Source organism: Taudactylus pleione, unplaced genomic scaffold (assembly GCF_031769625.1).
Source record: "Taudactylus pleione unplaced genomic scaffold, aTauple2 ptg000637l, whole genome shotgun sequence".
In the NCBI taxonomy this organism is placed as follows: Eukaryota; Metazoa; Chordata; class Amphibia; order Anura; family Myobatrachidae; genus Taudactylus; species Taudactylus pleione.
The window spans coordinates 5999743-6021549 of record NW_028285039.1 but is presented as its reverse complement, the minus strand read 5'-3'; the positions used below and the strand labels follow the sequence as shown (position 1 = coordinate 6021549).

At 45.0% G+C, this 21807-nt stretch overlaps 1 protein-coding gene across 2 annotated transcripts in view; it reads right to left on the bottom strand.

The window, feature by feature from the left end:
• The window catches only part of RARS1 (arginyl-tRNA synthetase 1), a 100908-nt gene extending 89236 nt beyond the window's left edge, over positions 1-11672 (bottom strand). Inside the window, exons 1-2 of one of the 2 annotated variants that reach the window (XM_088454940.1) lie at positions 11558-11672; positions 2938-3072 (exon numbers count right to left, since the gene is read on the bottom strand). In XM_088454940.1, the coding sequence (XP_088311066.1) occupies positions 2938-3072; positions 11558-11602 (180 nt within the window). In that variant the 5' untranslated portion in view covers positions 11603-11672. The remainder of the gene's footprint in view (positions 1-2937; positions 3073-11557) is intronic. The other variant, XM_088454939.1, reaches the window with a different exon arrangement.
• Positions 11673-21807: the final 10135 nt, after the last annotated feature.

The following is a 21807-nucleotide window of genomic DNA, read 5'->3' as shown; positions in this document are numbered from 1 at the left end:
CTACAACCAACACAAACAATACATATGATTTATTACCATACTGTCATAATTATACAATAGTTTAATTCCTTAATATACATTTTCAGAGACTGAGTTTTATTACGGTTATACTTCTAGACATTTTAAAATAGAAATTTCTTATTAATACACTCTTTAATGCAATAGTACACAATTATTAATTAGAAAAGCGTTTCAATAGGCATAATAAACAAGCAGATGCCTGTAGTATTGTAGAACCATATTTCCAATCACTGAAGTCCTTAAACCGGAATGGGTATGAAGTCTCGGCGGCTGAATAGACGCTGGTTCATATCCCGACACCGGGAGGTCAAATGGAGAAGATCGCGACAGGGCAGGAAAGTACCCTATCCCTACCCCTTTGCCTAACCCTAACCTCCCCCCGGGGGTGCCTAACTCTAACCTCCCTCCCTTACCGCACCATAAACTTAACCCTCCCAGGGGGGTGCCTAACAGTAACCCCCCCCCCCCCCCAAAAAAAAACCTAACCCCACTAAGTTCCCTTAACCTGACCCTCCTGCCGCTAACGCTAAAGGTGTCCCGGACTTACATTGTTCGGGCTGGTTACTTCGGCTTTCCAGCATCGAGATTAAGAAGGCGTCTGTATTTCGACGCCTATCTTAAGTCCCTTGTTGGGATTTCCTTGTCGGTATTGAGACCGGCAGCATCGCGGCCATCGGTCTCATAACTACATCCCCTCCTTAAACCAGTACAGCCAGTTTACAATTTTATCACAAAAGGACTTTTATGCCACATAACATATAGCTGCAGCCTGCTTCTGACCCAACACTTGTGTAGTATTTATAACAATAATGATAATAAGCCATGATTACAATAACTGTTGTGTTTAGCCAAACTCTATTGAAAAAAAAAAACAATAGATTCTGATTAGGAGCTGTGCTTTCTCTCAAGTCACAAACAACTACAAATAAGTAAGTTCATACACCGATGTATTAGATAAAGGTAAAACCTTTAAAAATAATAGTTTATATTTAGTCCTTGCAGCACACATGCAGTTCTTAGAACAATACTAACTCAGTTTAACGGTCAAGTGTTTCACACTTATAATGGAGGAAACAGTCTTAGGGATTTATGTATTAATAATCATGCTACTGCTGCTCGTCCAACTCGTCGGGGATATTTTCATTTTTAATACAAATATCCTGGCTATATACTACCAGGAACTCGCAGGGACAGCGTTTCCGGTAATCGCTGTCCCTGCAAGTTATATCCTCAGCATTTAGGAGAAGTCTTTCACAGAAAGGGGAAGCTGACACTGTGCATGAGCAGAGTGTCAGCTTCTAGGGGAGAGATCAAAAGCTCTCTCTCCTTCCCCTGGAGACACCAAAGACATTTCTGTGAAATTTCCTGCATTGTGCTGTTACTACATAGGATCAATACATACAATTACGCAGAAACTGCAGTTTTTGCATAATTTTATGTAAAAATCAGCTTGATACATATGCCCGTTAATCTGTAGATAGAAGTGGACACAGTGAAGAAAGACCTGTGTCTGTGCGTTATAGTTACTTCTTTCAGTGTTCACTAGCTACATTCCACAGCAGTGAAGCGGTCCGTAGTATTTACCTACGCATTTCTCGGAGTATATTCTTTGTATTAGTTGCAGCACATGGCTTTTTATGACCATCTGTGAAGAGTTTCCTCTATTAGAAATTTGACACGCTGGCGGGAAGTTATTCTGAACGAATATTGGACTGAATTTCTTCTGCATTAACAGTCTCACAATAAAGGACTTTATTTATTTTGGACACAGATTCCACAAAGAAGGACCACAGAGGCTGGATATTTTTCTTTCTGTGATTATCATAATACAGCTCAATAGATAGACAGACACACACACACAGCTTTGTTGCAGTCGTACTAAAAAGCCCCTCTCGGCATGCATGCCAGGTCCTGTGAGGCTCTGCTAGAGCAGGGCGGCTTTTCTACCGAAAACGTGTCCAAGTCGCAATGCAACTAGGACACACCAGAGGACTGTGCTGATTAATTTGATATGCGACACTTGTATATCTGTGTACAAGTGAGTCTCTGAATCTGTATATGAAGTGCTACAATGTCACAGCCTGTAGATTACATCCTAATTCACTAATAGTGTGCTAAATCGTTAATAGTGTGATAAGTATTTAGGATTAGTATAGCATATTACGATGCATATTTTAAGAAAAAGTCGCATGGTGCGGCCAAGTGCGAAGTCTGTGGTGTGCCAAATGAGGCTATTTGGTGCTCCGAGGATAGGTGTATGTGGACACATCTGTACATGCTGAAATATCTAATGCATCACAATCCTAATCCTTATGCTGGGCATACACTATACATATTATCTGGCCAATACGCTCGATGTCAGCGGATCGGACAGATAATTTCACAGTGTATGCGGGTGACCAACCTCAAAATATTGGTCAGGCATGCCAGATCATCTAAGATGCCTGTCCGATCCGATATTTTCAAAGTGAAAGTCAGCTGCATCAGGCAGTGTATGCCCAGCTGCGGCCGAATGACAGACATTTCCCCTATTCCTTCACAGGGAAGGAACGGAGAAAGGTCTCTTCCCCTGGGGAGGAGCGCAGATATTGGGGCTAATATACTGAGATATTTCACAGTGTATGCCCAAGATATCTTCTGGGTGTCAGGCTGCCAGGCATTTTATCTGGCAGTGTATGCCCAGCATTACCTATATACTCACAATAGCCTCCTATAAATGCTCATCAAGATTCTGAGCAGATTGCTAATGCCTTTCCCTGGGCCATGTGTTACATATGGAAAGATACAAGAGACTGATCTTTGAGAAGTGCCACGGCTTTGTAAGTCATCGTAGATATCTATACATGCATTAATGCGATCCCCAAGGTCAGCAAATCCTAAGCTTCTACCAAGAAAGGAAAATCTTACCACACATACCTTACGCAAAATATTAAGGCGGTACTTCAACTTGTAGTTCTCTTCCCTCAGTCCCTCTAAGCTGGGCGAGTCACCCACAAATGGAAAGTTTCTCAAGATTTCTATCTCTGCAGTCAGGGACTTGATTTTGGTTTCCTAATAAGGGAAGAGACAAAATATGTGTAGAATATGCTGAAATCAAACCAAAAATGTCTAAAGGTGCCTATAGACTTGGTGATTTTTTACACGATTTGCCTGATTCCGACGAATTGTGACAAATCATGTAAAATATGCCCAAATCACGAGTTTCCACTCACGATGCCGGTGCGCGTCCCCGCAGGATGCACATCCGCATCTTCAGATCTGCCGTGCTGTAGGGCAGATCTGCCAATATCAGTCACGATGCACTGGAATAGTTAGGAGGCACGATAGATTGTTTGTCACATTGGACAGTTTTTAAACACCAAATCGTGCCCACGACTGCCACGGAGCTACCGGGGAGAATCCAAGGGGAAATCGGACACATCGTCGGATCGTGAGCACATTGCCAAGTGTGTAGGCACCTTAAGTTTGTTTAGTGTGTGTGTATGGATCAATGCACATATTTAAAGTGATAAACATTTTATTTTTTAATTCTGAATATGTAAGTGACAAAGACCTACTATTACAAGGACGTGTATTGAAAAATCTGTGTCCATAATTGTATTACATTATGATTACACTGTCAGCTGTGAATTACTTAAAATACAGGTATTTGCACATTATAACTAGTGTGTATCATTGATAATGTGTCTTTTTCTAATACAAGTGTTCAAGTGTGAAAGGCTCAGACAGTTACTCGATTACATGCGATAAAATAACTGTAGATGTAGCACTGTAGATTAAATATTTGTTGTAATTCACCACTAATACGTAACTAGGGCAGGGTGAGCAGGGTGCCCGCCCTGGGCACCGTGGGACCGGTGGGGCGCCGCCGGCCACGGTACCGGCCCGTAGTCCGACCTAGTTAGCCAGTGTAACGGGCTTCCATCCGGCTCCTGCAGTGGTAATGGGAGAAACGTCATGACGTCTCTCCTATAATGCAGAGCAGCCCGGCCCGGGAGGATGGACGTGCGGACGGCGGCGGGAGCAGGAGCGTGGATACAGGTAAGTAGTTTTCTTTTGTTTAATTTTAGTGTGTATTTCGGGGGGGGGGGGGGGCAGGCTCTGTTACAAAGAAGGGGACTACTACTGGGGGCACTACTGGGGGGGATACTACTGTGGGCACTGCTTCACGTGGGGGGGGACCAGTACTGGGGACTACTACTGGGTGGGGGATACTACTGGGGGCACTGCTTCGGGGGGGGGGGACTACTACTGGGGACAGCTACTGGGGGGGAGATACTACTGGGGCACTGCCTCGGGGGGAGGGGACCACTACTGGGGGGATACTACTGGGGGCACTGCTTCAAGGGGGACCACTACTGGGGGGATACTACTGTGGGAACTGCATCGTGGGGAACCACTACTGGGGACTACCACTGGGGGGGGGGATACTACTGTGGGCACTGCATCATGGGGAACCACTACTGGGGACTATCACTGGGGGGGGGGATACTACTGTGAGCACTGCATTGTGGGGGACCACTACTAGGGACTACTACAGGGGGCACTGCATCAAGGGTGTCTCCTACTGTGGTAACTATATAAAGGGCACTGTATAGGAGGAACTACTACTGGGGGCACTATTTAAGGGGCTCACTACTGGGGGCACTGCATAGGGGGGTCCACTACAGGGGGCACTGAAAAGGGAGAACCACTACAGGAGGCACTGCATAAGGGGGACAACTACTGGGGGCACTATATAAGGAGCACTGTATATGGGGGATCACTACTGGGGGCACTGCATAAGGGGGACCACTACAGGGGGCACTGTGTAAGGGGCACTGCATATGGGGGACCACTACTGGGGGCACTGTGTAAGGGGCACTGCATATGGGGGACCACTACTGGGGGCCTGTATAAGGGGAACTAATTGGGGCCTGCATAATGGGGACCACTACTAGGGGCACTGCATAGGTGCATAGGGGGGGACTGTATAAGGGGCACTGCATTAAGGTGCAAATGGAAAGAAATGCTCCCAGTGACAAGAAAGGGGTGTGTGTCATGTTGACACACCCCATTTTTCAGTGGCCACGCCCATTTTTCACTGCGCGCACCTGCACATAGGGCGGGGGGTTGGGGGCTCCATTTTCAAATTTGCCCTGGGCTCGGTGGCGTGCCCCCCCGGGCCGGCACAATTCTAGTATTTCAGGGCCGGCATGGCACTGGCAGACAGCGCAGGATGCGATGCTCTGGCTCCCGTGTTGCTGCCCCGAGAGAGATCCGATTCAGGTAACAGAGACTAAACTAAAATGGCTGCCCCCATATCAGGCTACAAAAAGATGGCCGCTGTCGACCAATGGGGAGCCAGGTTTCCCTACCCACAATTCCAAGTGGGTGGAGGATGAGAAAGGGGCGTGGCCTATCGGGGGAGTGGGAAGAACCGAAGAGGAGCTGAATGATAAAATACATTTTTTATCATACCCATAGAGGAGAGAGGGCAGAGATGAGGAGTGCCTGCTTCATGTCTTCTACATGCATACCACGTAAGTGGAGGGTGGAGTGGGGCATATAAATGTAGTGTCACAGTGATATAAACATTTTGTTATTTAAAATATGTGTGTGCTGACTAAGTGTGACTGTGTGTATGTGTGTGTGTGCTGACTAGGTGTGACTGTGTATGTGTGCTGACTAAGTGTGACTGTGTGTATGTGTGTGTGTGCTGACTAGGTGTGACTGTGTGTGTGTGTGCTGACTAAGTGTGACTGGGTGTATGTGTGTGTGTGTGCTGACTAAGTGTGACTGTGTGTGTGTGCTGACTAAGTGTGACTGTGTGTATGTGTGTGTGTGCTGACTAAGTGTATGTGTGTGTGTTCTGACTGTGACTGTGTGTGTGTGCTGACTAAGTGTGACTGTGTGTATGTGTGTGTGTGCTGACTAAGTGTGACTTGGTGTATGTGTGTGTGTGCTAAGTGTGACTGTGTGTATGTACTGACTAGGTGTGACTGTGTATGTGTGCTAACTAAATGTGATTTTGTGTGTGAGTGTGTGTATATATATGGCTGCAGCTTCCGAGCGAGCGGTACGTGGCTTATCCCCGGAGGATGAGGAGCGTCTGACGGTGTTTGCCGGGTATACTTACATTAAACCAAGTGGTACACAGCTCACTCAGTGTGATACACGGTACGAATGTTACATGTCTGCAGACAGGATTGTCTGTCTATGTTTTTATGATTAAAACTTTTATGCACTATGGAGCGCCCCCTTTGTTCTATATATTAACAGATTTTATATATATATATATTTTTTTTTTTTTCCTCTCTCTCTTTCTCTCTCCCTTTGTTGTGTTATGAAACACAATTATTACTACAAATATAGGTGCTCAAACACCCCTAATATTCATGTTTCCACTGATTAATATGAGCACCCCAAAACAGTTTAAAAAGTTAGTCATGTTTGCATACATTTGATCTGTCCCCTCTGGAAGAGACAGAGGGAAGACAGAGCTGACAGACACCGCTTGTCATCATTAGGCACCTCGTAGCATGACCAAGGATTTGTGACATTATTGGGTGTGGTGACAGTAACACCTGTTGCAGCACTTACGTTCACCACCTTGTATGCCATTTTGGGGTGTGACCGCTAGTCACGCCCATGCAGAGCCGGCCCTAGGCATAGGCAACCTAGGCAAATGCCTAGGGGCATTCAAAGCCTAGGGCCGGCAGATGTTTGGGGCACCTGAATGGGCGGACGGCTGCTCTGTCTACCGCAACCTGGCAGCTCAGCAAGCATACAGCCGGAAGCGTGGAGGAGGCTGGATGAGCGGACAGCAGCCAGGAGCAGGGATGAGGCTGGATTGGCAGATGGCTGCTCTGCCTCTGGCTATCGTGGTCAGACCAGGCAGCGCAGCATGCAGCCGGGAGCGTGGAGGAGGCTGGATGGGTGGATGGCTGCTCTGCCTCTGGCAACCGCGGTCGGACAGGGCAGCTCAGCATTCAACCAGAAGCAGGGATGAGGCAGTGTGGTGCCCAGGGTGTATTGCACCGGGGCACGTCGCAATGAAGGGGTCAGCTGCCGGTGGCATTATTAGAGCAGTACTAATGATGAGTCAGATTGACTCATTATTAGTATGCCATGGCCAGCCGCATTCTGCAATGAATGGAGCCAGAGAGGATGGAGCATGGAGGTAGTCCGGCTGGAGGAGAAGGAGGCACCTCGCCTCTCTGAGTCCTATACGCCCCTCCTCTCACACAGGCTTCTGCTCTCTGAGACTGAGACCCAGGGGTTAAAGTGCCCTGTCCCCGCTGGCTACCAATCAATTGACTCCTGTCAGAGGAGTCACAGAGCTCTGCCCAATAGGTGACATGGATGGTGCCTCCCCTCGCGGCTCAGCTGTTTCATTCCCGCTCAGAGGAACCTCCCCGACTGGACACTAATGGAGCAGACGATTCTTACACTGACCACCACTGTGTAACATAAGTAAGTAAAAAATATAATGGTGGAGTTTGGTGGGTGGTCAGGAGGGCAGTGACAGTGGCAATAAACAATTAAATAATAAATATACATACATTGGGGGCAATAATTCAATAAATATACCTAGAGGTGGAGGGTGATTCACGGGCTAAAATTGTCTGGTGCTCAACAGGCAAAGGAGCCATGAGCTGGACACACCATGGGGTGACCTGGAGTAATGCAGGGGGTTGAACTGAAGTGACGCAGGGAGAAAATGCTGGTGAGAAAGGGGAGCACAGCAAGACCACATCTCCTTCCATGAGGTTACATCCCTATCCAGGATCCCACATGTGGGGGGGGGTACACCAGCAAAAATCTTGCCTAGGGCACTAATTTGGCAAGGGCCGGCTCTGTGCCCATGTCTTCATCACGCTGAGGAAAAAAGTTTAGAGGGCCAGACCAAATGATTCCACAGGCTTTATACGGCCCCCTGAGGTTCCCCATCCCTGAACTAAAGGAAAACTTTCAAAGCAGATCTGGTACTATGTATGACAATTTGTATCTCTTTATTTTAGAGGTAAAAATACAAGGTATTAACTATAAAACTGCTAGTAAAAACAAAGCATATTTAATTTCACATGACACACAGAAGGTGTTGTAAATATAATTTTTTTGCAGTATTGCTTCTGGATACAAAAACATCTAATATATAAAATCAATTCACATTATAGCACAATTATAAATTATGAAGCACTAGATGTGTAAATTGCTTTTTCCAACTTGTACTCTAGCTTTAATTTAGTTGTATTTCTTCTTAATAGTATGTATACCGTGTATGCTAGTGGTCAGATGTAAAACTCAATGCAGTAAAGTTACATATCTGGCCCAAGAGGTGCTGCCCATACATCGGATACTGTCTTGCTGCAAGCACGGAAGCATAGCCACAGCGTAACACGTTCCCCCAGCAGCCACAGCGTAACACGTTCCCCCAGCAGCCACAGCGTAACACGTTCCCCCAGCAGCCACAGCGTGTATGTGCACATAATAACCAGGACACATATACTCTTCTCATACATACTATTCTCCGGCAGCCCCAGCACATGTACAGTATGTGCACATAATAACCAGGACACATATACTCTTCTCATACATACTATTCTCCAGCAGCCCCAGCACATGTACAGTATGTGCACATAATGACCAGGACACATATACTCTTCTCATACATACTATTCTCCAGCAGCCCCAGCACATGTACAGTATGTGCACATAATGACCAGGACACATATACTCTTCTCATACATACTATTCTCCAGCAGCCCCAGCACATGTACACATAATGACCAGGACACATATACTCTTCTCATACATACTATTCTCCAGCAGCCACAGCACATGTACAGTATGTGCACATAATGACCAGGACACATATACTCTTCTCATACATACTATTCTCCAGCAGCCACAGCACATGTACAGTATGTGCACATAATAACCAGGACACATATACTCTTCTCATACATACTATTCTCCAGCAGCCCCAGCACATGTACAGTATGTGCACATAATGACCAGGACACATATACTCTTCTCATACATACTATTCTCCAGCAGCCCCAGCACATGTACAGTATGTGCACATAATGACCAGGACACATATACTCTTCTCATACATACTATTCTCCAGCAGCCCCAGCACATGTACAGTATGTGCACATAATGACCAGGACACATATACTCTTCTCATACATACTATTCTCCAGCAGCCCCAGCACATGTACACATAATGACCAGGACACATATACTCTTCTCATACATACTATTCTCCAGCAGCCACAGCACATGTACAGTATGTGCACATAATGACCAGGACACATATACTCTTCTCATACATACTATTCTCCAGCAGCCACAGCACATGTACAGTATGTGCACATAATAACCAGGACACATATACTCTTCTCATACATACTATTCTCCAGCAGCCCCAGCACATGTACAGTATGTGCACATAATGACCAGGACACATATACTCTTCTCATACATACTATTCTCCAGCAGCCCCAGCACATGTACAGTATGTGCACATAATGACCAGGACACATATACTCTTCTCATACTGTACATACTATTCTTGTTGCAAGTTCAGTGCAACATGTTCTCCAGCAGCCACAGCACATGTACAGTATGTGCACATAATGACCATGACACATATACTCTTCTCATACATACTATTCTCCAGCAGCCCCAGCACATGTACAGTATGTGCACATAATGACCAGGACACATATACTCTTCTCATACATACTATTCTCCAGCAGCCCCAGCACATGTACAGTATGTGCACATAATGACCAGGACACATATACTCTTCTCATACATACTATTCTCCAGCAGCCCCAGCACATGTACAGTATGTGCACATAATGACCATGACACATATACTCTTCTCGTACATACTATTCTCCAGCAGCCACAGCACATGTACAGTATGTGCACATAATGACCAGGACACACATACTCTTCTCATACATACTATTCTCCAGCAGCCCCAGCACATGTACAGTATGTGCACATAATAACCAGGACACATATACTCTTCTCATACATACTATTCTCCAGCAGCCCCAGCACATGTACAGTATGTGCACATAATGACCAGGACACATATACTCTTCTCATACATACTATTCTCCAGCAGCCCCAGCACATGTACAGTATGTGCACATAATGACCAGGACACATATACTCTTCTCATACATACTATTCTCCAGCAGCCCCAGCACATGTACACATAATGACCAGGACACATATACTCTTCTCATACATACTATTCTCCAGCAGCCCCAGCACATGTACAGTATGTGCACATAATGACCAGGACACATATACTCTTCTCATACATACTATTCTCCAGCAGCCACAGCACATGTACAGTATGTGCACATAATAACCAGGACACATATACTCTTCTCATACATACTATTCTCCAGCAGCCCCAGCACATGTACAGTATGTGCACATAATGACCAGGACACATATACTCTTCTCATACATACTATTCTCCAGCAGCCCCAGCACATGTACAGTATGTGCACATAATGACCAGGACACATATACTCTTCTCATACTGTACATACTATTCTTGTTGCAAGTTCAGTGCAACATGTTCTCCAGCAGCCACAGCACATGTACAGTATGTGCACATAATGACCATGACACATATACTCTTCTCATACATACTATTCTCCAGCAGCCCCAGCACATGTACAGTATGTGCACATAATGACCAGGACACATATACTCTTCTCATACATACTATTCTCCAGCAGCCCCAGCACATGTACAGTATGTGCACATAATGACCAGGACACATATACTCTTCTCATACATACTATTCTCCAGCAGCCCCAGCACATGTACAGTATGTGCACATAATGACCATGACACATATACTCTTCTCGTACATACTATTCTCCAGCAGCCACAGCACATGTACAGTATGTGCACATAATGACCAGGACACATATACTCTTCTCATACATACTATTCTCCAGCAGCCCCAGCACATGTACAGTATGTGCACATAATAACCAGGACACATATACTCTTCTCATACATACTATTCTCCAGCAGCCCCAGCACATGTACAGTATGTGCACATAATAACCAGGACACATATACTCTTCTTATACATACTATTCTCCAGCAGCCCCAGCACATGTACAGTATGTGCACATAATGACCAGGACACATATACTCTTCTCATACATACTATTCTCCAGCAGCCCCAGCACATGTACAGTATGTGCACATAATGACCATGACACATATACTCTTCTCGTACATACTATTCTCCAGCAGCCACAGCACATGTACAGTATGTGCACATAATGACCAGGACACATATACTCTTCTCATACATACTATTCTCCAGCAGCCCCAGCACATGTACAGTATGTGCACATAATAACCAGGACACATATACTCTTCTCATACATACTATTCTCCAGCAGCCCCAGCACATGCCGGACTGAGAACACCGACACACAACCTGCATACAAACATGTCTCCAACCCTAGCCGGCTAATGCCCGTCACTTTCTGACCTGCTGCCGCAGCCTCTCCTCATAAGGACCCAGCAACCCCTCCATCCTCCGCTCACACACTCACACCGGGGCAGGGAGGAAAGACCGAGACAGGAAGTCGCGTCACGTACACGCAACGTGGGGAGGAGGAGTAGGGAAGGGTAGCGTTAGATGAGCAGTGTACATGCGCGGATGATGTGCATATGCACTGCAGAGTCGAGTGCCGGTAATAACACAGTAGTGATTGTGCTGCTGGTACACACAGGACAGCAGGTATATAAATTAATATAATGTAAAGTATGTACTATACAGCGCCCGTCATAGTTATACCATACAATCTACTGCACAGTGTATACACCATGCAGCAAGGGTAGCCAACCCGGTCCACTAACAGATCATGTTTTCCAGACCACCTAGCTGGTGCACATGTGTAGTCATTACTAAAGGGGATCGGTTTGATTTACCACCGGACGCATGCCCGGTGGTTGTAATGCCAATGCTGGAAGACCAGCGGTTCTAATCCCGACAGGTATTTCCCTATTGACTAACCCCTAACCCTAATCTCTCCCCCAAGTGCCTAACCCCCCCCCCTCTAAGTGCCTAAACCTAGCCCCCCCCCCCCTTCCCCACAGCCTAAACCCAAGTCTCCTGGGGGGTGCCTAATCCTCCGGGGGGAGTGGCTTGCCCCAAATCCCCCTCAGGAGCCCCTAACCTCAACCACCCCCCTTCCCCCTCCGCAGCTATCCGCGCCTGACTTACCTTCGATCGGAATGCTGGACGTCGGGCTCCCAGCGCAGGTAAAATGACAGGCGACGGGATTTCGAAGCCTGCCGTTACACCCTTGCCAGGATTAAACATTCGGGATGCAGACGGTCGGCATTTATATCTGCATCCCGACTGCATACCTTAAAGGCCCCTACACACTACATCAGTGGTTCTCAAACTCGGTCCTCAGGACCCCATACAGTTCAAGAGCAGGTGCACATGTGTATTTATTACTTACTGACACATTTGAAAAGATCCACAGGTGGAGCTAAATATTTCACTTATGATTCTCAGGATATCTGTTTGGGGTCAAGACTTTGAGAACCTGTGCACTACACAATATTGCTAATGATTTGGCCGATTCCGATGCATCGGAGCGACAAATCGGCAATATCGCGCAGTGTGTAAGCACTTCATCATACAGTATGATCAGGCTATGCGGATGACAATCCCATGTGGTGAAGGACAGCATATCGGGAGGTTGGGCACCGGATCCGGGAGGGAGCAGCCAGGTCCGTATAGCGGCAGGGGGGGTGTCATTTTGGCACCTTCCCCGTGACACAATGCCGAGATTACCGGTTTTGTGAAGCAGGGGGCCGCGGGTTCATGATTACGCGAATCAGCGCAAATCGTGTCATACCCCTCTCTGCGTGGGTTTGTGTTGTAATTGCGGGGTTGGTCGGAGGCCGACCAGGAGGCTTGCCTGCTTTTCCGGGTGGCCGGGAGCGTCACCCGATTTCGGGAGGCTCCCAGCAAAATCGGGAGAATAGGCAAGTATACCACAAGTAGTCTGGAAAACATGAACTATTAGGGAATCTCGAGGACTGGTTTGGCTACCCCTGCCATACATTGTACAACACCCGCAACCAGTATGTACTTTACAGCATACCGCAAATGCTACAGTACATGACATACAGCCTACAACACTGGAGATGTACTAAGCCTTGGGAGAGTGATAAAGTAACAACCAATCAGCTCCTAACTCTTTTCAAACACCGCCTGTAAAGTAAAAGGAGCTGATTGGCTGGTACTTTATTACTCTCCACTTTATCACTCTCTAAGGCTTAGTACATCTCCCTGTATGTACTTTATGTACATACTGTATGTATGTCCAGTATGTACTTTACTGTGTACAGCAAATGTTAGTGTATGTACTATAGAGCATACAGTGCTCAGTACAGTGTTTAATTTACGGGTGTGGACTTACAGATAGTAAAAAGGTAGACAATGTCTAGATAGACAGTCAATAGGTCGACAGGGTCAAAATGATGATATGAAAATTGTTGACATGAAAATGATCTACATGTTTTTTTTGTTTGTTTTTTAGCCTTAATCTTTACCCTAACCCTCCCCTTGGTGCCTAACCCTATCCTCCCTCCTTGTGCCTAACCCTGACCGTTGGGGTAGGTGCCTGATCCTAACCGTCCCTTCTGGTGCCTAACCCTAACGATCAGGGTAAGTGCCTAACCCCCCCCCCAAAAAAACACAAGTCGACCATTTTTTGTGTTGACCATTTTCATGTCGATCTTCTGACCATGTCGACAATTTATAACTGTCGACCTTTAGTGTATGTCGACCTATTGACTGTCTAACATCTGGTGTCTATCTAGACATTGGCAACCTTTTTACTATGTATAGTCCGGCACCCTTAATTTACTGCATACAGTGCCTCGTACAGTATGTACTTTATAGCATACAGTATACAGCTAACAGGTATATGCCATACAGCGTACAGCAGCCGTTACGGTATCTATTCTGTCTATACATAGTATAGTTTGTTTGATGCAGTCTTCACTAATCTATAGAGCATTATAGAGCATTTGTCGAGGAAGGTTTAGGTGTATGAAACATTAATATATGACAAAAGGGAGCCGAGCAGTGCCGAGTCTAGTGAAGCAAGTTAATGAAAAATACAGACGTTCAAGCGATGTCTTAGTTTACGCTGCCTAAACCGTTTACGTTATATCACATCGATGGACTTTATTTTATACCATATTGAGATTTATACATATTATCCGGTCTCTCCAGAAATTGATGTAAGCCCAGTTACTGATATAAAATTTTACCTATATAAAAATATGTTTTTTCCCCTTTTTTTTTTACCTTTCTGATTTTCATTTATGTGAAAAATTATTCTTTCATTTCAAATGAGTCCAATTCCTGGTAAAACTCTGCTTTGGCATGACAATAAATAAAGCACAGGAACAGACACAACGTGGCTGGAGTTGACATGAGCGGAGACTGTTTTAATCATGGACAACTCTACTTTGCCCTTTTCTATGTCACGTCAAAACTAAATTTTTTCGTGTTGACGTCAGGAGGAAAACGACTAATGTTGTCTACAAGGCAATCTTATAAGACCTCGGTTAAAAAAGATTATCTCCATAAATTCAAAATTGCTTCCATCCGAAGCAGGGACGGGTCACTAGTATACCATACAGCGTACAGCACCCAATACAGTACGTATGTACTATATACAGCATATAAAACCTGGTACAGTGTTTACTATACAGCGTACAGCACCCAATACAGTATGTACTATACAGCGGACAGCACCTGGTACAGTATGTATTATACAGCGTACAGATATATACTGTACCAATAAAGCGTACAGCAACCATTACAGTATCTACCGTACAACCTACAGCACCCTGTACAATATGTACTATACAGCGTACAGCACTTTGTACAGTATGTACAAAACAGCGTTTAGATATATACTGTACCAATAAAGCATATAGCACCCAGTACAGTAGGTACTGTACAGCGTACAGCACTTTGTACAGTATGTACTATACAACATACAGCTCCTGGTACTATATTACTATACAGCATACAGTACCTGGTACAGTGTGCACTATACAATATACTGTATGTACTATACAGCACCCGGTACAGTATGTACCGTACAGCACATAGAACAGTCTGTACCATACAGTGTACAGCACCCAGTACAGTATGTACTATACATTGTACAGCACCTGATACAGTTTGTAATATACAGCATATAGTAACTCTGTACAGTATATACTATACATTGTATAGAGTCCAGTGCAGTATTTACTATACAGAAGGGGTGGACAAGACATCTGTCACTTTTGGCAAATGTCAGAATGGCTGATAGGCCTGAAGGCCTGGCATAGCAACTCTGCCTCCTGGAGCACTGCTCGACAAGCATGCTGAGACAATGAAGTGTCGTGAAGCCAGGCATCCATGACACGCCCTTGTGATGCGTGGTCACACCCATTGTCCTCATGCGCACAAAGCACAAATGCCAGGGAGCCATTGCTTGCCCCAATTCATCCCTGCTACACAGTGTTTACCCTTCAATACAGCCTAACCTTCCTAAATGATTGTGGATGTTCAGACTATTACCGTTCTCAGCGTTCCCAATTTGCAAGCCAAACATGAAAAAAGAAGTTTTATGGTTTTACCCTTGTTAAATCCTATTCTTCGACTCTAAGTGGCACAGGGAGGATGATGGGTATAGCCTGGAGAGGAGAGTCTGGGCACCTAACAGTTAATGTAATTACCGGGCAGTCCAGGGCTACCCTCTCCACTATACCCCTTAGCCCACAGCCAGCCAGTTAAGTTAGCAAGCCAACATCAAGGAGTGAGGAATAAGAGGAGAAGAAAGACTGGCACACACACACAGGGGCAAGGTGCGTAGAAAACTAATATCACAAAAACTAACCCCCGCAAGCTAGTTGCATCAGGAAAAGTGGCCTGTGCCCCCTATGGAGTCTAAGAAAAGGATTTAACAAAAGTAAAACCATAAATCAGCTTTTCCTCTTCCACTAGGGGGCAAAGGTACAGTATGATGGGACATCCTAATGCTGTCCCCCTAGGGGAGGGGATGCTCCTGAGCTGCGCTAGGAACCCGTCGCCCAAAAGCCGCATCTGTGGAGACAAAGTGATCAAATAGTAATGAAAATATGGGCAGAGAACCACGTGACATACTTACAAAGCAGCTATGTTGAGCTGCCCACGTGGCTACCACTGACCTAGTGGAATGAGCAGTTACCACGGAAGGGGCAGGAGGATCCACCGCAGAGTAGGAGTGGCGGATAATCAGGCGGAGCCACCTGGCCAAAGTCTAGTTAGAAACGACTCTTCACAAGCCACGACTCTTTCACAAGCCACACTTGTGAAAATCATACATGACAAACTGAGAATCAAATCTGCAGAGATCTCTGGTCCTGTCTACGTAAATCCGGAGAGCCCTCACTACATCCAGGGAGGCTACCTCCGGCGAAGAACTTGGAACACTGAATGTTGGTATCACAATATCCCGGTTAATGTGGAACCAAGATACAACCTTGGGAAGGTAACCCAAGCGAGTCCTCAAAACAGCACTATCCGAATGGAAGATCAGATAGGAGCAACAATACAAGGAGATCAAGTCTGACACATTTTCCGGGCCGATGCAATGGCAAGTAAGAAGATTGTCTTCCTTGTAAGCCAATGAATGTCTGCCATATCCAAGGGCTCAAAAGGAGCCAACTAGAGAGCCCTAAGAACTAAGGAGAGATTTAATTGAGCCACTGGTGGAACAAGCGGCAGCTGCATGTACATTAAAAAAGGGATTATGCTGCATGGAGTGAACTGCATACAAGTTCCACGTGCTAAGGCTGACAGTGATCTGCCTGCAATACATCCTAAGTCTGTATGTAACTGATGCATGTTATGATATACTTGGCTAGCTTACCGGGATAGCAACAAACAGGGATAATATTACACGGTGGGATTTATGAAGATTTCCACATGCTAAGCTAGACAGCAATTTGACCGTAATATAACTATATACACAACGGTACAATCATAACATTAGGGGAACCTGATATTTGTAAAATACACAATGTTGTAATCATATTACGTAAACCATATATTTTGGAGTGCTGACGTAACATCTATAGGATAACAATCAATTTAGTATCCCACATTGTTGTACGGCAATATATATGCAAGCAGCATATCATTTAGGTGAGATAGAAATGATATAGAATTTTGGTATTACATAAGCACCTTACAAGCCTAATACTTACTATTTCCTCACTACATATGATCTTGATGTTTAGGGTATAGACCAACAAACGATTATATTTATAAACTAGGTCTAATCTCTTAACTTGCAACAGACTTGGAAAGTCAGAGTATCAATTTCCTGTGGTTACGTTATGTTACCAGGATTTTTTTTTTGCAACATTGTAAATGTAACATGTTACATTTGTCCTGACTGAATTTAATATAGCTCAAGTAGTTCCAATGTGTATAATACCAACTAAGATGTTGAACACTATTTCTTTTCATCTTGAGACTATACATCATCAGGCATAATACACAGGGATATATGAATTAGGCACATTTATTACTAACAAATTAATAAACACACCGAGAGACTTTGATTTTAATACACTTTATTTTTTATTTTTTTGTCATGTCTGAATTGTGTATGTATTTTTGTGTCTAGGAACAATGTGTTCCTTTTAAATATTTTGCTGCTGTTAATATACGTATAAAACCTTTTATATGAATGAATAAAAGTTATATTTTAAAATAATTCATGTGCGCCACTACCAAGGACAATTCTGTTCTATCCTTCACTGTGCCATCCTCTAATTTCACCTTGTGGAGAACCTACTGGATCATGAATATTGGAGGAAAAATGTAGATGAGTGGTAACGTTCACTGTCCTGCCATAGCATCCACCAGGATTGCTCTTGGATCCCTGCTGCAGGAACAGTATCTCGGCAGCTGGTGGTTGTGCCGAGACGTCATCATATCTATGCCTGGTAAGCCCCAACAGCTGACCAGTAACTGGAAGACGTCTGGATGCAGTGCCCACTCACCTGAATGAATGTGCTGGTGGCTCAGGAAGTCCGATACCCAATTCTGCACACCGGGGAACAGAGCCTGAAGGTGTCGCTCCACCAAGTAGAGGATGTGACTGACCACCTTCATGGTGCTGGGATTGCAAGTGCTGCCCTGGTGATTTATGTAGATGACAGCTGTCATGTTGTCTGACTGCACCTTGATTGGATACCCCTAGAGGAGAGACTGAGCCAAGCAAAGAGCTCTGTACACCTCTGTCATGAACCCATCACCTTCGTGAATACATGAGGAGTTGTGGACAGTCCAAATGGTAATGCCTGAAACTGGTTGTGATCCAACTGCACTGCAAATCTGAGGAAGTGTTGTCGGCTGACTCAGATGGTGATGTGTAAATAGGCATCCTGGTTGTCCAAAGATGCCATAAATGCTAATGATGGAGCAAAGAGACTCCATGCGGAATCTGGGAATCCACAGCTCTGTGTACAGCTCCTTCAAATTGAGGATTTGCCGAAATACGCCACCCGGCTTCTGCACCAGGAAGAGGTTGGCGTAGAAACCTGTATCCCTTTGAGATGAGGGAACCAATATCATGACCCTGGAAGTCAGAAGGGAGTGAACCGTCTCCCTGAGAGCTCTTGCTCTTCTTGGATATGTTGGAAATCCTGTGGAAAAGAACTGTGCCGGAGGGCGCTTCTGAAAAGTCAGTGCTTATCCCAGAGAGATTATACCCCTGACCGAAGTGTCTGCCGGGGTTCCCATCCAAACTGTGGCAAAAAACAAAAGCCAGCCTCCTGCACTGGGGTCCCTGTCATGTGACAGGCTTGCCAGCTGGTTTGGACACCTGGTGGACCAAGACTGCTTGGTTTAGATCCCTTGGAGGAGTAACTCTGGAATCTAGATGACGCCTGACCTCTGGCCTTTTCCTGTGGTTGAAAGGAATGAAGGTAGATGTTCTGGCCCTTGATAGTGCCGCCAAAGGCAGGAAGGCCGTCCTGGACGCCGCCACTGTAGCAACAATTCTGACGAAAGAGGATGTCACCAGAATATGGGAGCGCCTGTAACGTTTTCTTGGAATCAGTATCTGCTCAACAAGAATGTAGCCAGAGGGTTCTCCTGGCACAACAGTAGATGCAGACAACTTAGAGGTCAAGACCTTCATGTCAATGACTTCCTCACCCAGGTAAGAACTCACCTCCTTAATGTGCCTCACAAGAGGCATTAATTCCTTTCTGCTGGTAACAGGGCTGAGGCCGGCTTCCAATACTGACAACAGCCCAAGCCAGGGCAGGATGTGCAATAGCCCCCACATTGGTATAGGCTGTTTTAAGAAAAATCTCCAGCTTCCTATCCATAGGCTCCCAACTCACAAGGGGATGTAGTTAGAATACCGGCGGACGTGATGCTGGCCATCGAAATTCCGACATCGGAAGCCTGATAGGCGTCAAAATCCAGATGCCAGCCTATATCCCGACGCTGGAATCTCGACAGCTGCCATCCCAAACAAAGGTACACCGGGTGCTTCTTAGCTGTTAGCCGCAGAGTAGGGGTTGGGGATATGGTTTAGGCCCCACGGGGGGATTAGGGTTAGGCACCACTGGAGGGGGGGTTAGGGTTAGGAACTAAAGGGGGACAGTTAGGTTTAGGCACCTAGGAGAGAGGGTTAGGTTTAGGCACTAACAAGGAAGGTTAGGGTGTGGTGTGGGGTGGGGAGGGTTAGGGGGAGAGGGTTAGAATACTTGCCTGACCCCTGTTGGGACAGAGAGCATGAGGATGCCGTTGTCGGCATTTTGACAGCAGGCATCCAGACTGCCGGTATTTTATACTTAACACCTCCCAAAAGCACCACTTTCTGAAATTTCATACAATACACAAAATATAGAGCAGTCCACAAGCGCTGTTAGGTACACAATGCAGTATTTTCCTGTATCACACTGGAAACAATGAGGTATTTCCTGATATCACACTGGAAACTTCTGTGATGATGTCCTGTACTACTCAAAAGAAAGGAAACTTCAATTACACACAGGGATCCATTTCTCATATGGGAAAAACGTACCTTTGGACTCACCCAGATCAAATAATATGCGTTCACCAAAAGGTTTCTTTATGGTCTCTTATTATTCACACTTCCTAGGATTATGGCACACACTGCATTCCCAAAATAGAAAATACACTCACCCAGAGTTTCTCTGCTACATTTCCATAAATGTATCTTTATGCATGGAACTTTCTATGCAGTTTGTTCAATAATGACACCTGACATCAACCACTTCCTTTAAGTGTGCTTCTTATATCCCGTGTGCTGATTGGTCAATCTGCCGAACACATGATGTCATGGAGTCAGAACATGCGCGTCCGTCTTGTTTGTTATCAGTCTAGAGCCGTTCCTCCGTAACCGGAAGTAGTGGCCCCTTCTTCCGGTATCTAGCACGCAAACAGGAAGTATACAGGCACCCGATGGAACGCACATGACCATCAATTCAAGGCTCACCGTTCCTAGTATGAAAATTAATCAGAAAGGACTAATGGACTGATTCAGCAAGGAACGCAGTTGATAATACGCATGCAATCGGTCGATTGTTGCATACTGCATGTGCATTGCAGTGTGCAAAGTGGCCATTGCGATCGGGAGTGATTACGCAGACCCATCGCAGAGTGATTGACAGGAAGTGCTGTTTGTGGGTGGTAAGTGTGCGTGAGGCTGCAATGGTATTCAATTGTACCGATGGTTTTGCAGTCTTGCTAAACATCACGGATGTGTGTAAGGTAAAGTGGGCATCCTTATGTAGTTTCAGTAGCGGAATTGTGATCACAATGAATTAGCATACTTTCACAGTTGAACTGCATTCGTAATCGCTATTGCATTCGCAGTTGCGTTCCGTATTGAATCAGGTTAGCAATTGTATATTCAATACAGTACAGAAATTTCTATATTAGAAATCTAAACGGATAACAAGAACTACTTGGTCTCACATTCTGCATTGAGTCCTTTGGGCCCAAGCGTCCTCAAATCATAGATACATTTAATTTCTGCTCTAGCAAGTTTTTTATCTGCATTATCCATCCTCCAACTCGATTTAATGGTGTTGATACCACAGAATATGACCAAGTGTTCTATGTTACATTGATGTAAATGCAGTGACAGTTTTACATTTTTAAAAGTGCAGGCTTTCTTCACATTCCTTATACCTGATTTTCAGCATCCAGGTAGTTTTACCCACGTATTGGGAACCACATGTACATTCTAGTAGATATACGCAGTATTTGGTGTGTCGTGATAAAATATTTAATGGGGTATATCTTGTTAGTTTGGGTAGATTTGTAGAGGGTAATTCTACTCATCTTGCTCACACATATGCCACAGCTGAAAAAAACACTAGAAAGATTATTAGTCGTCATTTGGGGGGTAGCTACTATACTTTTGGCTATTTTATCTTTTAAATTTGGTGCCTCCCTGTATACAAATCTGGGGAAGTTTGAAACATAAGAACTCAAAAGGGGATCCTTTTTATGTATCCTACAATGTCTTTTAATAATCCGTTCAACCTGTTCATGCTGGCTATTATAACCAGTAAAAAATGGAACAGCAGTTAGTTTTTCATCTTTGTCCCTCTTATTAGGATATTATCATTATTATGCCACAACCCTGTCCAAATTACAATTTTTTTCCATTG